This window comes from Zea mays, chromosome 2, assembly GCF_902167145.1.
Source record: "Zea mays cultivar B73 chromosome 2, Zm-B73-REFERENCE-NAM-5.0, whole genome shotgun sequence".
NCBI classification, from domain to species: domain Eukaryota; kingdom Viridiplantae; phylum Streptophyta; class Magnoliopsida; order Poales; family Poaceae; genus Zea; species Zea mays.
Window position 1 is genome coordinate 55,617,111 of NC_050097.1, and position 18,503 is coordinate 55,635,613.

The 18,503-nt window shown below is 42.5% G+C and overlaps 1 protein-coding gene across 1 annotated transcript; it reads left to right on the top strand.

Annotated features, from left to right (window-relative positions):
- Positions 1 to 17,134: 17,134 nt before the first annotated feature.
- Positions 17,135 to 18,054, top strand: LOC100286362 (uncharacterized). Its single transcript, NM_001159249.2, has one exon. The coding sequence runs from the start codon at positions 17,187 to 17,189 to the stop codon at positions 17,829 to 17,831; it is 645 nt and encodes a 214-aa protein (NP_001152721.1). The 5' UTR covers positions 17,135 to 17,186; the 3' UTR covers positions 17,832 to 18,054.
- The last annotated feature ends 449 nt before the right edge of the window (positions 18,055 to 18,503 follow it).

Here is an 18,503-nt window from a genome sequence, read left to right on the forward strand (position 1 = left end):
TTCAGTAACTTTATAAATAGACCAAGTTTGTGTGTTTTTAAGTCATTTTTGCAGGATCACCTATTCACCCCCTAGGTGCTCTTAGTAACTTATCACCTTGCAAAGTTTCCAACATGTATGCTTTACAAAAAAATGCATATGTAACTTTGTAACACCCTTCCAACTTGGAGACCATTTGCCAAACTTCTGGTCTCTGGTCTTTAATGGCAAGATTGTCTTTCATACTGGATCTCCAACCTAAAATGAATTAGCCTTTCTTATTGTAGACCTTGGTGACTATAAGCTTGTCTTTCTCAATCGCCTTTAAAACCATCAGCCTCTTGTTAGTCACTTCATCAATATTATTCATCATTAAATCACAATAGTTACATATATTCAAATCATTTTTCCTAGCGAACCTAATAGCATTCGGTCTTATCTCCATATGCAAAATAGCTTCTGGCCCATAGCATGATGCTTAAATATTGTATGAGCCCATAAAGCTTTAGACAAAACCATATGCCAACGCTTATGATGATCAGATATTTTTTTCTTGATAAGACTAATTAGTGCCCTATTGCTTGACTCAGCCTGACCATTGGCCTGAGCATAATATGGAGATAAATTGAGTAACTTGATCCTATATGATTCAACAAACTCATGTACCTCTTTGGACATAAAAGAAGTCCCTTGATCTGTAGTCAAAGTTTGGGGAATGTCGACTCTATGAATAATATTTGTAATCATAAATTCAATTACCTCCTTGTGTGTCATATTTTTCCAGGCAATGGCTTCATCCATTTGGTGAAATAGTCTATAGTGACTAACACAAACCAATGTCTCTTTCATGGTGATGGATGAATCTCTCCTATATAGGACAAACCCCATCCCTAAAGAGCCAAGGTTTAATAATAGGATGTAGTTCGGCGGTAGGAACCATTTGTAAATCACTGAACTTTTAACACACTTGACACCATTTGTAGTACTTAAAACAATCGACAATCATATTAGGCCAAGAAAATTCAGCCCTTCTCAAAAGCCACTTCATCCTTAGAGACGATTGATGAGTATCGCAAATACCTTCATGTACTTTGGCCATGGCTAACATAGCATCATCAAGACCTAAGCAATTAATCATGATATCACTAGGGGATCGACGATAAATGTCATCATCAATGAGAACATACTTAAAATATGTCCGTTGAATACTCATGTCTACTCTGACATTAGGATCTCATAAATAGGTGATCAGGGGTATCTTCCAATCAATCACATCGACCATATTATTAACCAAATTAGCCAAAGCATCATTGCAAAGGATCTATCAACGGTGGATGGTCCAACACACGCAGTTTGGGCATACTAACAACCTTGAACACCGAATTTTCAGATATATGAAATTTTCCTTTGCTTATCTAATATCCTAAAGCTTCTTGTGCTAAGCCATTGGCTCTAAATTTCTCATATCCAGATATATGTTGAATGTTAACTTCATCGAAAGAACTTATATGTCCCAACATCTTTCGAGATAATCATTCAAAGTACCATCTAAACATTGACACCCAAAACTTTTAGATGTTTTACTCCCACATAGTCTAAGAGCTCTAATTTGAATAATAAAGCTTCATATTCAGCTTGATTAATAGTGCAATAAGATCTCAATTGGCTAGAGAAATCAAAGGTGGCACCTCTTGGCTAAACAAGCATGATGCCAATCTTGTCCTTCATTGCAAACCGATACACTAAAGTAGAGCGCCCAGGGAGTAATAGTAATATATAATATATCTAGTTCGCAAGAATCATCAATCCCATGTTCTATAATAAATCAGCTACAACCTTGACTTTCATGGATTTCAAAGACTCATAAACCAAGTCAAGTTCTATAAGCGCATGAGCCCATTTACCGATTCTACCACTCATAATTGGCTTTTGCAACATACATCTAATCACGTCAGTTTGACAAGCAATAGTAGAAGAGCTAGATAGAAGATAATATATAAGCTTGGTGCATGCATAAAACGATCATAAACATAATTTCTCAATAAAAGCATACCATGTTTTAGCATCGACTAGCTAGTGACTCATATATGCTATGATATACTCCTTTACTTTGGTCTCCTAAGCCAGAACAGCTCTGATGACCTTATCCTCGATTGTTTTATATAACCTAAAATGAAATCCAATTTTCGGTCTTATGTATCGAAACCAAAGATAAGTATTTCTTAATTAGATCAAAAGTCCGTTGTTGATCTGTCCTCAAGTGAAATCAACAGTATCCTTAATTCAAAGAATAGGAGTAAAAGCATCAACTTTCCTGGCATGGTTAGAAATAAAGCTTCGTAGATAGTTTACTTCATAGAGAAACTTTTGCTTCTCAAGCTTACAAGTTGGAGCACCCACATTTATAATAGCTCTAATTCAGTTAGGATCTACTTCTATGACATGCTCATGAATTATTAACCCAAGAAATTTCTAGCCGGCACCCCAAAGGAACATTTGTGTGGATTCGTCTTTAAACCATACCAACACATCTTCTCAAAAGGATTTATGCAAATCAGCTAGATGAGAATCAAATTCGACAGATTTCACTACTATATCATCAATATAGATTTCCACAATGTTTCATAACGGCTCATGGAAAATCAAATTCATGGCCCTTTGATAAGTAGTGTCCGTATTCTTTATCCCAAAACTCATGACAGCCCACTCAAATACACCAATAAAACCTAGACATAAAAAGGTAATTTTAGACGTATTTTCTTTGGCCAAAAATATTTGATTATATCTGCATTACCATCAAGAAAGCTAATGACTCTATTCCAAGATTGGTTATTAATTAAGATGTCGGCTACAGGCATGGGATACTCATCTTTAGGAGTTGCTCTATTTAAATTATGAAAGTTAATGCATACTCTAAGTTTGCTGGAGTCTTTCATCTCCACCGGCACAATGTTCAAGACCCAATCAACATACCTACATGGTTTGATGAAATCAGCTTCCAAGAACTGGTGAATTTCGTCCTTGATCCTTGGATACAAGTATGGAACAAAGGGATTCGGTTTCTGCTTGAATGGTTGAAATCCGAGATTTATTGGTAACCGAAGTTTAACTACCTCTTGGATTAGACCTAGGATTTTAATATAACGCCAAACAAAACAATCAACATACGTAATAATCCGATCACTTTTCCGCTAGAATCAGATTTAATGTTCTTGTTTACAAAAGTCGACCTTAGTGTACCACCATCACCTAAATCAACTTCCTCTAAAGGATTGGCTAAAGTAAACTCCTATCCTAATTTGCATAAATCTATAAACTCCTCTATCATAAGAAAATATGTTCCCTGATCAACCTCGGACCATCCGGCCATTGGACCTGGACCGTTCGTGAGATCACCGGACTATCTGTGATAGGTCACTGGACCGTCCGACTGGATGGCAGTCCCTTAAGATGCTCTCTACTCGACTTTATACCATTATGCCATTGGGCCTGGACCATCCGCAAAAACATCAATCCGTCTACAGCAGGTCACCAGACCATATGAAGAGTTCCTTTTCCTAGTGTATGCATTTTATTTTATTTATGGTTTAGACGATTTTCCATCGACTCTAGCATTACAGAAGTGCAGCCTTCTCTGCACACACTTATGAATTGATAATATGAAAAATCAACCTTGGTTAGGCATGAAAGTCGCCTACAGGGGGGTGAATAGGCGTAATCTGAAATTTACAACATTAAACACACACTACAAGCCGGGGTTAGCGTTAGAACTAAAATCAAGTCCGGGGGAGAGGGGGAAAACAAATCAACTGAGAATCAAGTGAATGAGCACGGTGATTTGTTTTACCGATGTTCGGTTCCAAAGAACCTAGTCCCCGTTGAGAAGGTCACAAAGACCGGGTCTATTTCAACCCTTTCCCTCTCTCAAACGGTCACTTAGACCGAGTGAGCCTTCTTCCTTAATCTCACGGGTCACTAAGACCCTGCAAGGACAACCACACACTTGGTGTCTCTTGCCTCGCTTACAAAACACTTGAGAATAAGAGAAAGAAAAAAGAAGAAAGGCAATCCAAGAAGCAAGAGCTCAAAAGAACACAAAATCTCTCTCACACAAGTCACTAAGTGTTTGAGATGAATTTGGGACTTGGAGAGGCTTTGATCTTTTGAATTGTGTCTAGGAGTGAATGCTAGAGCTCTTGTATTGAATGTGATGTTCAGAAATCTTGGATGCTAGAAGTTGTGATGGTTGGGGGTATTTATAGCTCCCAACAACCAAGGTAGCCGTTGGGGAGGCTGCTGTTGATGGGCGCACCGGACAGTCCAGTGCGCCACCGGACACTCACTGTTCAGTGTCCGGTGCGCCGCCATGTCACCCAACCGTTAGGGTTATGGAGCAGTTGACCATTGGCGCCTTTGTCTTCTTGTGGCCCCGGACAGTCTGGTGGTGCACCGGACAGTCCGATGCCCCTCTGACCTGCTGCTTTGACTTCTGTCGCGGCACTGTTGCTCATTGTAGCTCCTGTCAGAGTTGACCGTTGCGCGAGTTAGCCGTTGCACCACTAGCACACCGGACAGTCCGGTGAATTATAGCGGAGCGCGCCTGCATTTTCTCGAGAGTGGCTGGTTGACCCTTGTACGGTCTTGGTGCACCGGACAGTCCGGTGCGCCAGACCACAGCACACTCAGTTCTTTGCTCCGGTTCAATTTGGTCCCTAACTTGAATCTTTTATTGGTTTGTGTTGAACCTTATGCACCTGTAATACATGAGTTCTAGAGCAAACTAGTTAGTCCATATGTTTGTGTTGGACATTCAACCACCAAAATTAATTGTAGGAAAAGGTTAACCCTATTTCCCTTTCAATCTCCCCCTTTTTGGTGATTGATGCCAACACAAACCAAAGCAAATATATAAAGTGCAGAAATGAACTAGTTTGCATTTAAGATGTGCATAGGTTACTTGGAATTAAACCAATTGATAATCTCACTAGATATGAATGGATTGCTTGTCTTTTATTTAATATTTTGGACCACATTTGCACCACTTGTTTTGTTTTTGCAAATACTTTTGGAAAATCTTTTCAAAGTCTTTTTGCAAATAGTCAAAGGTATATGAAGAAGATTGCGAGAAGCATTTTCAAGATTTGAAATTTCTCCCCTGTTTCAAATGCTATTCCTTTGACTTACTAAAACTCCCCCTAAATGAAATTCTTCTCTTACCTTTCAAGAGGGTTTTTTTTTAAATAGATTCCAATTTTGAATATTGAAAAGATATCAATTGAAGGATTAATTGTAAATTAGATACCAATTGAAATTTTATTTTCACAACTTAAGTGAAGCGTAAATACTAATTAAGAAATACCAATTAAAACTTAATTTTCAAAAATTTAAAATGGTGGTGGTGCGGTCCTTTTGCTTTGGGCTTAATATTCTCTCCCCCTTTGGCATTAATCGTCAAAAATGAAGATTTTGAGAGCCCTTTTTATATTTTCTCCCCCATTGGTAAAGGAAATATGAGTGGAGTATTATACCAATTTGAGAGATGTGTGGGAGTAACGGCAAAGGGTAAATGATACCGTCAGAGTTGGAGTGGAAGCCTTGTCTTTGCCGAATACTCTATTTCCCTTTCAATCTACGACTTAGTATAGAAATACACTTGGAAACACATTAGTCGTAGTCTTGGTACAAGAATAATGAGAAATATGCACTTGTACCAAAATGAAAGAGACATTATCAAAGGTATATAAATGAGCTATGTGTGTAATGTTTCAATCAAAGTTCCGAGAATCAAGTATATTTAGCTCATTCCTAAGTTTGCTAAAGGTTTTCTCATATAATGGCTTGGTAAAGATATCGGCTAATTGATTCTTGGTGTTTACATAAGCTATTTCGGTATCCCCATTTTGTTGGTGATCCCTCAGAAAGTGATACCGAATGTCTATGTGCTTAGTGCGATTGTGTTCAACGGGATTATCTGCCATGCAGATGGTACTCTCATTATCACATAGGAGAGGGACTTTGCTCAATTTGTAGTCATAGTCCCTAAGGGTTTGCCTCATCCAAAGTAATTGCGCACAACAGTGGCCTACGACAATGTACTCGGCTTCGGCGGTGGAAAGAGCTACTGAGTTTTGTTTCTTTGAAGCCCATGACACCAGGGTTCTCCCCAAAAACTGACAAGTCCCTGATGTGCTCTTCCTATCAATTTTACACCCTGCCCAATCGGCATCGGAATATCCTATTAAATCAAAAGTGGATCCCTTGGGGTACCAAAGCCCAAACTTATGAGTGTAACCTAAATACCTCATGATTGTCTTCACGGCCCTAAGGTGAACTTCATTAGGATCAGCCTGGAACCTTGCACACATGAATACAGAAAGCATAATATCCAGTCGAGATGCACATAAGTAGAGTAAAGATCCTATCATCAACCGGTATACCTTTTGATCTACGGATTTACCTCCCGTGTCGAGGTCGAGATGCCCATTGGTTCTCATGGGTGTCTTGATGGGTTTGACATCCTTCATCCCAAAGTTTTTATGTATGTCTTGAATGTACTTTGTTTGGCTGATGAAGGTGCCATCTTGGAGTTGCTTGATTTGAAATCCAAGGAAATACTTCAACTCCCCCATCATAGACATCTCGAATTTTTGTATCATGATCCTACTAAACTCTTCATAAGTTGACTTGTTAGTAGACCCAAATATAATATCATCAACATAAATTTGGCATACAAACAAATCTTTTGCAACAATTTTAGTAAAGAGAGTAGGATTGGCTTTTCCGACTTTGAAGCCATTAGTGATAAGAAAATATCGCAGGCATTCATACTATGCTCTTGGGGCTTGCTTGATCCTGTAAAGCGCCTTTGAGAGTTTATAAACATGGTTAGGGTACTCACTATCTTCAAAGCCAGAAGGTTGCTCAACATAGACCTCTTCCTTGATTGGTCCATTGAGGAAAGGCACTTTTCACGTCCATTTGATAAAGCTTAAAGCCATGGTAAGTAGCATTGGCAAGTAATATACGAATTGACTCAAGCCTAGCTACGGGTGCATAAGTTTCATCAAAGTCCAAACCTTCGACTTGTGAATACCCTTTGGCCACAAGTTGGGCTTTGTTTCTTGTCACCACATCATGCTCATCTTGCTTGTTGCGGAATACCCACTTGGTACCTACAACATTTTGATTGGGACGTGGAACTAAATGGCATACCTTATTCCTCGTGAAGTTGTTGAGTTCCTCTTGCATTGCCAGCACTCAATCCGGATCTCTTAGTGCATCCTCTATCCTGTAAGGCTCAATAGAGGACACAAAAGAGTAATGTTCACAGAAATGAGCAAGTCAAGATCTAGTGGTTACCCCCTTATGAATGTCACCAAGAATGGAGTTGACGGGGTGATCTCGTTGAATTGCTTGGTGGACTCTTGGGTGTGGCAGTTTTTGACCCTGAATTTCTTGATCATCTTCCTTATCTTCATTCTCTTCATCTCCCCCTTGATTATTGTCCTCCTCTTGAGGTGGCTCATCCTCTTGATCTTCATTTTCATCAACTTGAGCCTGATCCTCATCTTGGGTAGGTGGAGATGCTTGGTTGGAAGATGACGGTTGATCTTGTGCTTGTGGAGGCTCTTCGGATTCCTTAGGACACACATCCCCAATGGACATGTTCCTTAGTGCGACGCACGGAGCCTCTTCATCATCTAATTCATCAAGATCAACTTGCTCCACTTGGGAGCCCTTAGTCTCATCAAACACAATGTCACAAGAAACCTCAACTAATCCAGTGGATTTGTTGAAGACTCTATATGCCCTTGTGTTTGAGTCATAACCAAGTAAAAAGCCTTCTACAGCCTTAGGAGCAAATTTAGATTTTCTACCTCTTTTGATAAGAATAAAACATTTGCTTCCAAAGACTCTAAAATATGAAACATTGGGCTTTTTACCAGTGAGGAGTTCTTATGATGTCTTTTTGAGGATACGGGGAAGGTAGAGCTGGTTGATGGAGTAGAAAGCAGTGTTGATTGCTTCCACCCAAAACCGGCCCGGTGTCTTGTACTCATCAAGCATGGTCCTTACCATATCCAATAGAGTTCTATTCTTCCTCTCCACAACACCATTTTGTTGAGGTGTGTAGGGAGAAGAGAACTCATTCTTGACGCCCTCTTCCTCAAGAAAACCTTCAATTTGTGAATTCTTGAACTCCGTCCCATTATCGCTTCTTATCTTTTTTATCCATAATCCGAACTTGTTTTGAGCCTGTCTTAAGAATCCCTTTAAGGTCTCTTGGGTTTGTGATTTTTCCTGCAAAAAGAACACCCAAGTGAAGCAAGAATAATCATCCACAATAACTAGACAGTACTTACTTCCACCGATGCTTATGTAAGCTATCGGGCCGAATAGATCCATATGGAGCAACTCTAGTGGCATGTCTGTCATCATTATGTTCTTGTGTGGATGATGAGCTCCAACCTGCTTTCCTGCTTGACATGCGCTACAGATGTTGTCTTTCTCAAAATGAACATTGGTTAGTCCTAAAATGTGCTCTCCCTTTAGAAGCTTGTGAAGATTCTTCATCCCAACATGGGCAAGTCGGCGATGCCAGAGCCAACCCATATTAGTCTTAGCAATTAAGCAAGTGTTAAGTTCAGCATTGTTCTCATTAAAATCAACTAAATATAGCTGACCTTCTAACACTCCCTTAAATGCTATTGAATCTTCACTTCTTCTAAAGACAGTAACACCTATATCAGTAAAAAGACAGTTGTAGCCCATTTTACATAATTGAGAAACTGAAAGCAAATTGTAATTTAAAGAATCTACAAGAAAAACATTGGAAATAGAATGGTCAGGTGATATTTCAATTTTACCCAAGCCTTTGACCAAACCTTGATTTCCATCCCCGAATGTGATAGCTCGTTGGGGATCTTCGTTTTTTTCATAGGAGGAGAACATCCTTTTCTCCTCTGTCATGTGGTTTGTGCACCCGCTATCGATTATCCAACTTGAACCACCGAATGCATAAACCTACAAAACAATTTTAGGCCTTGTTCTTAGGTACCCAAACAGTCTTGGGTCCTTTGACGTTAGAACAAGCACCTTGGGTACCCAAACACAAGTTTTTGGACTCTTGTGTTTGCCCCCAACATATTTGGCAACTATTTTGCCTGATTTGTTAGTAAGCACATATGATGCATCAAAAGTCTTAAAAGATATGCTCATTTGATGCAGGAGGAATTTTCTTTCTAGGCATTTTAACATGAGTGGTATGCCTAGAGCTAGAAGCCTCATTTTTATACATGAATCCATGATGAGAAACATTGTGAGGTTTCCTATGAATTTTCCTAATTTTGTGCTCAGGATAGTTTGCAGGGTATAAAATGTAGCCCTCATTATCTTGAACTATGGGAGCCTTGCCCTTAACAAAATTAGACAATCTTTTAGGGGCATTAAGCTTGACATTGTTCCCCTGTTGGAAACCAGTGCCATCCTTAATGCCAGGGTGTCTCCCATTATAGAGCATGCTTCTAGCAAATTTAAACTTTTCATTTTCAAGTTCATGCTCATTAATTTTTGTAGTTAATTTAGCTATCTGATCATTTTGTTGTTTAATCATAGCAAGGTGATCATCAATAGCTTCTACATTAATATCTCTACATCTAGTGCAAATGGAAACATGCTCAACAGTGGATGTATAAGGTTTGCAAGCATTTAGTTCTTCTATCTTAGCATTTAATTTAACATTCTCATCTCTAAGACAGGAAATGGAATCATTGCAAACATTTAAATCTTTAACCTTAGAAACTAGGCTAGCATTTTCATCTCTAAGGCTAGAAATTGAATCATAACAAATGCTAAGCCTTTTAGATAAATTTTCACATTTCTCTACTTCCTGAGCATAAGCATTTTTCAATTTAACAAATTTTTTGTTCTCTTTAATTAGGAAGTCCTCTTGGCTATCCAAGAGTTCATCCTTCTCATTAATTGCTTCAATTAATGCATTTAACTTTTTCTTTTGGTCCATGCCAAGGTTGGCAAATAAAGACATTAAATTATCTTCACTATCACTAGAGCTACCCTCATCACTAGATGTTGTATATTTTGGGGTGGCTCTAGAGTGTACCTTCATTTTCTTGTCGTCCTTAGCCATTAGACACTTGTGGCCGACGTTGGAGAAGAGGAGGCCTTTATTGACGGCGATGTTGGTTGCGTCCTCGTCGGAGGAGGAGTCGGTGGAGCTCTCGTCGGAGTCCCATTCCCGACATATGTGGGCATCGCCGCCCTTCTTCTTGTAGTATCTTTTCTTCTCCTTCTTCTTCCCTTTCTTGTCGTCGTCCCTGTCACTTTCACTAGAGATAGGACATTTAGCAATAAAGTGATCGGACTTACCACACCGGTAGCACACCTTCTTGGAGTGGGACTTGTAGTTTTTCCCCCTCCTTTGCTTGAGGATTTGTCAAAAGCTCTTGATGATGAGCGTCATTTACTCGTTGTCTAGCTTGGAGGCGTCGATTGGAAGCCTACTTGGTGTAGACTCCTTCTCTTTCGTCGCTTTGAATGCAACGGGTTGCACCTTGGGTGTGGAGGTGGCGCCTTACTCCAAGTTGACAATGTGTTTGGAGTCTTTGATCATTAGCTCAAAGCTCACAAACTTGTCAATCACTTCCTCGAGAGACATATATTTATATCTAGGGTCTCCACGGATTAGTTGCACTTGAGTGGGATTACGAAAAACAAGTGATATAAGAATAACCTTGACCATGTCAAGGTCATCCCACTTGGTGCTTCCGAGGTTGCGCACTTGGTTGACCATCGTCTTTAGCCGGTTGTACATTGCTTGCGGCTCTTCTCCTTTATTGAGGACGAATCGACCGAGTTCTCCCTCGATTGTTTCGCGCTTGGTGATCTTGGTCACCTTGTCCCCTTCATGCGCGGTCTTGAGGACGTCCAAAATTTCCTTGGCGGTCTTTAATCCTCACACCTTGTTATACTCCTCTCGACATAGAGAGGCGAGGAGTATAGAAGTTGCTTGGGAGTTAAAGTGTCGTATTTGGGCGGCCTCGTCTGAGTCGTAATCCTTGTCCCCCACTTGTGGTACCTGCGCTCCAAATTCAACTATGTCTCATATGCTTTCGTGGAGTGAGGTTAGGTGATGCCTCATTTTATCACTCCACATACAATAATCTTCACCATCAAAATATGGCGGTTTGCCTAGGGGAATGGAAAGTAATGGAGCGCGCTTAGAAATACGGGGATAGCGAAGTGGCATCTTACTATACTTCTTGCGCTCATGGCGCTTAAAAGCGACGGATGACTCAGAGCTTGATGTTGAGGGTGACGAAGAGTCAGTCTCGTAGTAGACGACCTTTTTCATCTTCTTCTTCTTGTCACCTTTCTGATGTGACTTGATGGATGAAGAGGATTCCTCCTTGTGTTTGTTGTCGAACTCCCTTGAGAGAGTCCTCCCCGAGCTTGCAGACTTGTCGCCAGTCACAATCTCCCTCTTGGCGTGATCTCCCGACATCACTTCGAGTTGTTAGACTCTAATGAAGCATCGGGCTCTGATACCAATTGAAAGTCGCCTAGAGGGGGGTGAATAGGTGTAATCTGAAATTTACAACTTTAGCCACACGCTACAAGCCGGGGTTAGCGTTAGAACTAAAATCAAGTCTGGGAGAGAGGGGGAAAACAAATCAAATGAGAATCAAGCGAATTGACACGGTGATTTGTTTTACCGAGGTTTGGTTCCAAAGAACCTAGTCCCCGTTGAGGAGGTCACAAAGATCGGGTCTATTTCAACCCTTTCCCTCTGTCAAACGGTCACTTGGACCGAGTGAGTCTTCTTCCTTAATCTCACGGGTCACTAAGACCCCGCAAGGACCACCACACACTTGGTGTCTCTTACCTTGCTTACAAAGCACTTGAGAATAAGAGAAAGAAAAGAAGAAAGGCAATCCAAGAAGCAAGAGCTCAAAAGAACACAAAATCTCTCTCACACAAGTCACTAAGTGTTTGAGATGAATTTGGGACTTGGAGAGGCTTTGATCTTATGAATTATGTCTAGGAGTGAATGCTAGAGCTCTTGTATTGAATGTGATGTTCAGAAATCTTAGATGCTAGAAGTTGTGGTGGTTGGGGGTATTTATAGCCCCCAACCACCAAGGTAGTCGTTGGGGAGGCTGCTGTCGATGGGCGCACCGGACACTCACTGTTCAGTGTCCAGTGCACCGCCACGTCACCCAACCGTTAGGGTTCTGGAGCAGTTGACCGTTGGCACCTTTGTCTTCTTGTGGCACCGGACAGTCTGGTGGTGCACCGGACAGTCCGGTGCCCCTCTGACCCACTGCTCTGACTTCTGCCGCGACACTGTTGCTCACTGTAGCTCCTGTTAGAGTCGACTGTTGCGCGAGTTAGTCGTTGATCCGCTGGCACACCGGACAGTCCGGTGAATTATAGCGGAGCGCTCCTGCATTTTCCCGAGACTGGCTGGTTGACCCTTGTACGGTCTTGGTGCACCGGACAGTCCGGTGCGCCAGACCAGAGCACACTCCGTTCTTTGCTCCGGTTCAATTTGGTCCCTAACTTGAACCTTTTATTGGTTTGTGTTGAACCTTATGCACCTGTAATACATGAGTTCTAGAGCAAACTAGTTAGTCCATATGTTTGTGTTGGACATTCAACCACCAAAATTAATTGTAGGAAAAGGTTAACCCTATTTCCCTTTCAAGGCACTTTACCGAATCATAGGCCCAAAGTAGGGGCATCGGCCACAAAGATACAAAACGATGTGTCTACGTGTATTGTTTTGGTATCGTCACCAACCCATTGACTTAACATTTGGTGTAAAGTAGAAGGTACATGTTGATTGACATGTATCCAACCTCTCCCTAGGATTGTACTATAGTCTCCTTGTACCTCGACGACAAAAATACAGCGGCCATGGTTTTGGTCCCGATGGTCTGCTCAACGGACGTCACACCATTAGCCTCGATTGGACTGCTGCTCACAACATGCCAAGAGTTATGTTAGTCCTGATCAACTCGTTATCTAGCTTGCATAGCTTTCGGTACAAAGAATATGCTAGCAAGCTGACGGTCGCACCACCATCAAATCAATATCCTTGAAATTGGTGTCCCATCAATACGGTTGTGCACAAAGAGCGGCTATAGACGATCTTGTGCTTGAGGACCATATTATGGAGTTCCCAATCAGTCTTGCACTAGTGGTGCCAACCTATCAAATACGAATGTTTGTGGTGCCCTAGGCTTGGTAATATGTTAGCCCATATGGATACTGTGGGTGTGGCATTATCCCTCCCCATATTGGATTTGGGATGTACTATGTGGGTAGGTAAGCAAGTGGATAGGCGGGTGAATGTGTAGGTGGATAAATAGGTGGGTAACCAACGACTTAGCAGGTGGTGCTTCCCATGGTGTCAGTGGTGTTGGTGGAACTAGCTAAGTCACCTTTTGTGTCGTTTCAGGCGGCCCTGTTTCTTTTGCTTGATTTTCTAATACTGGCGAATGAGGTTGCTTTTCTGGCCAATCTCGTGGAGCAGCTTTCTTGTTGACATATTTAGAAAGGAGCCAATTGAAAGTAGATTCGGTGCTGATAAGATGGCTTGATGCTTATGTATTTTGTTTCCACGTACCTATCTCTAATCGTTGAGGTCTAAAAGTCATGGGTTGTCACTGTTGTTGGACCTCCTCTAAAGACATTGACCTAGTGGCCAATCATGCTTGCCCCCCAGCGTCCTTGGATCTAATGGTGATCTTCAGCGTCTCCTTTCCATCGGGAGTCCATTAGGCAATCACCTCCCTAGAAAAAAAAATGTGAGGTTTCTCATCTACTGTGCAAGGCTCATTGATGACAATACTCTTGCCTTTGTCTTTATCGGTCACATCTAGCCGAATCAAAACCTTTTTCTCAGTTAGCTCTAATGTGTTGACAGAGAATGGTTGCATGTCAATCTGCATTTCCTAAAACTTGAAGCAGCCTTCATTTATAGCCAATTGTACTTGCTGACGGAAGACATTACAATCATTAGTGGTATGAGAAGACAAATTGTGCCATTTACAATAAGCATGATTTTCAATTCATCTAGTGGTGGAATGGTGTGAGTTATCTTAATGTTACCGCTTTTCAACAATTCATCAAATATTTTATCACAATTACCAACATTAAATGTGAACTTAATTTCTTCCTGTCGATTTTTCTGAATCAGATGCAAGGAAGAGCAGAAAGATGGTTTGGCTTTAGTGGTCCAAATGAGTTCAATGGCATACATATCTTTTGACTCATCATCAGAACTACTAGTATCACAGACAAGAATATGCACACTGTGACGAGTTGGTTTATTAATTTCTCTGCTCTGAATTTCATAAGCCAAAGCTCGCTGTCGCTGATGTAATGAGGTTAGCGATAAAAACTAGATGTCATCTATTTTGTTCCCTTTAAATATGGACAACCCCCATTAAAAGCTAGTCATGCTAACTGCTTATCTGTGGCATGGATCTGGAAGCATTGGTTTCTAATATCCTAGAATCTCCAGATATAGTCATTAATTGATTCATCGCACCCCTGTTGGAGCGATGCTAGATCTACTAACTATACTTCGTATTCCCTAGAGAAAAAGTGCTCATGAAATTTTTGTTCTAAATCATCCTAGGAATTAATAGAGTTAGGAGCCAACGCAGCATACCATGCAAAAGTGGTACCAAAAGAGATAACGAAAATAATCTAACACAAAAATCCTCCCTATCGACTAATTTCCCTAACTATGCTAGGTATTGTCCTATCTGTTAATGAGTGCTTCTACCACTTTTGCTCCAAAATTTGGAGAAGTCTGGCACCATAGTCCCTAAAGGGTATTGTATGGTGTCAAATCGATGGTCATATGGTTTCCAATAAGACGAACCCAAACCAGACATACTGATCTCGAGACTGTCTCTGAACAATTCGGCTATTTCCTCCCAATTCTTATCCACGGTAGCCGGTGGTAGTATACCGGCTCTTGTGATGTGAGTCTCAGGTGGTCATGATGATTATCTATATAAGGGTAATCCAACGTGTGTGGTGGTGTGAACCTCTTTAACTCTCGACAAATGTTCTACTCTAGGTATGGGCATGCTTCAGTCTTGGTGCGCCGAAGGTAGAGGAGGGTAATGTTGTTGTGGCGTAGATCGTAATTGTGTGTTGTGTATATCATACCACTCTAGACGACCAATTCCGGGCGGTCCAAAGTTGGTCACCAAACGGTCCGGTGCGACTCCAGACAGTCTGTGGTGATGTAGCGAACGGTTCGATCTGATGTCGGATGGTCCAAGGTTGTACTCAGATGGTCTGGATGTGGTCAACGGTGCTGACATATCGCATAGGGATTGTGGGGGCAGTGGTTGTCCTAGGTATTAGTCCATTGACGTATACCATATAATGATTGGGTATGTGGGGGGCCATTTGTAACCCATGGGTTATGTATAGATGTCCTGGTGCTAGCCTCGTGTGATAGAAAACTAGGGACAGTGGATTTCTCAAATCCACGTGTGAGTTTCTTGAAGGATTCCTCCATCCCCCATGTACTATTTTAATTGATCCCTTTGTGAATGTACGTATTGTCTAAGGAACATGATACCGTCATATTTACTTACAGTGGTGGTCGGAGGCAAAAGTAGGAGGGACACGAGGTTGATCTTTCCTTGCTTGGTGATCTTCTAGTGCCCATCTACTATGAAGTGTGACATGAATTTTTCCTTTGCTGCTTCATGAGCCTGATCGATGAGGCCTTCAAATTGTCGTTGTTCGTCGACCAACAAACTCTCAAGTGTCGACCTGAGGATGTTGTTTTGGGATACATCAGTGCGATCTTTGGAACTTGCCAACGTGGCTGATCTAATAGATCAGATCTTTTGTGTCCATAGAGGAGTCACCAAGTATGCTGGTGCCTTTTGGGCCAAATACTAACGATCCCTACGCCCTGCACGCGGCATGCAAGTACTTAGGGATTTCTCTGTGGGTTGGCAGATTGTCCGTGGTAGGTCATCGAGCGGACCACGGTAGGTCAGTGGACCGTCCTCAATGGTGCAAAGAGCTCCGGGAAGCACCTAGATCCCACCTCCCAAGTGACCCCATTGGGGAGGAAGGATCTTGGGGTTGCCTTGGGATCGGAAGGCCACCCAAAGCGTCTCAAGATGACATAGAGCCAAAGCGAGGTGGAGATCAAGGTTGGGGACTACAACTAAGGCTAATCTATAGCTAGAAGTACTCCTAGATCTAACTAGCACATAGCCCGTGCTAACGCTATGATTCCGAGGAAGAGAGGGGAGGGGTTGACGACGACGGTGGCACGAGTATGGGGAGGGGGAGGGAGCGGATGGGTTAAGGGGGAGGGGAGGCTAAGGAGCAGGGTCGCGGTGGGCGGGGGAGGGATGAGTGATGATCTAAATAATATTGTCTATTAGATTTGAGTGATTAAGGGAGAGGGGTTATCTAGCGATTTGAACCGTTGATTTTTTATGTTATGTTAAGTCTGGGTGCAATTGTTTGGTGGATTTAGTAGAGGTTATAAGTGTGGGGTGTTTTGGTTTGGTGAGTTTTGTAAAGTTTAAACAGTTGGATTATATAGTGATATAGAACTATATACATAAGGAAATAAGATAAAAACTAGTTTGTACATCGATTGTTGGTTCTTTTAATCGACCGTATCCCTTCATATAAAAGGAGGTGGATCTGTTTTTAGGCGAAATTCAAAAGTTTTTGCGCGAGTTACTAGGACAACCCGTAATAAGGATAAAAACTCCAGCCTTTTGAATTTTAACGCGTCCGAACAGCTGGCTTTTAATCCGTGTTTTGCCGCTGCACGGAAAGTACCGTTGTCAGTACATTTTGGTGCCTGTAACTGTAATCCCCTGCAAATGAATTTTAGTGCCTTTATGAATTGCCTGCAACTGCCAGAGAATTGCTGCAGCACACCTTATATCACTCGTAACGAGTGTGTGGGCCGGGACGTCCGTCGATTGTGTTTTTCTTCCTCATTTGCACGTGAAGCAAGGCGACAACCAAATACAGCAGCCAGCAGCTTTGCGCAATCTTGTCCATATCCACGGACACGCACACCGCACACGCATGCTATATCTTCTCTTCCTCACCAGTCCGTCTCCGTCTTCAAGTTTAGGAAAGGAAGCACCGGAGCAGGCGATACGGCGCCGACGACAATGGCAGCAACAAGGGCTTCCCCAGTGCTTCTCTTGCTGCTCACCGTCCAGCTCAGCTTGCTCTTCCGCCTCCCCGACTCCCCCTCCACCCTCGCCCTCGCCCTCGCCGCGGAACCAGAGCAACAGAACGCCAAGCAGCATCGCCAGCCCGCGCTGCTGGTGCAGTCGACGTGCAACTCCACCAGCTTCTACGACCTCTGCATCGCCGCGCTCGCCGCCGACCCCGCCAGCTCCACCGCCGACGTCCCGGGCCTCGGCGCCATCGCCGTGTCCGCCGCCGCAAACAACGCCTCCGGCACGGCCGCCTTCCTCGGCAACGCCAGCGACGCCGCGGCCACCCCGCAGGCGGACCGCGCGCTCCTCCGCGCCTGCGCCGGCAAGTACGCCGCCGCCCGCGACGCGCTCGTGCAGGCGCGCGCGTCCCTCGCCGAGCAGGCCTACGACTACGCCTTCGTGCACGTGAGCGCCGCCGGCGAGTACCCCGCGGTGTGCCGCACGCTGTTCCGGCGCCGGCAGCAGCAGCAGCGTGGGGCGAGTAGGTCTGCGTACCCGGCGGAGCTGGCCAAGAGGGAGGAGGCGCTGCGGCGCCTGTGCACCATCGCCCTCGACATCATCTCCCTGCTGCAAAACCAGGAGACCTACTAGCTCCATGCATCTCAATTCTCAACTCTCACAGAAATGCAGTTGTCAGTCGGTTAGTCGATCTTGTTGATGCACAAGAGTAGTAAAATGGACCGGAGCAATGAACATTGATCAAGCATGCATGGATGCCCGTACAATGTAGTGCCGACACCAATACGATCGACATGAATAGTCCGCGGAATGAAAAAGGTTGCTCACGGACTTTTGTTTGCGGACGGGCATTAGCTTTCAATCTGTCTCTACCTCTTGGACTCAACTACCTAGAGAAAAGAGTACACCATATTCGTTAATTGCGTTGCAAATATTGTCTAATTAAAAAATTGCATGAGAAACCTTCAAGTACAAATTTTAACTTTCTTGGTCATTCATTCTTCGGGATATTATATTCTTTATGAATAGATATTGATCTCCATGGTCTATGTGTGAACTTCAATATTTTAGCAAATACAATCTACTTAATATTTGTAATTTTTAGTAGTTTACCTTTAAGATAGATTCAATTAAATATGACTCCCCTCATAAAGCCATACTTTGAACTTCATTTTTTGCATCACACTTTTCATAATTATTTGCTTAATTAATGGTAATACGGTACCATTGTCAGCGCATAGAGAAGGTCATTGCCCTAGATGCTACCAAAAGGCATTCAATTATTCTAGTATAGGAAGTTATTGT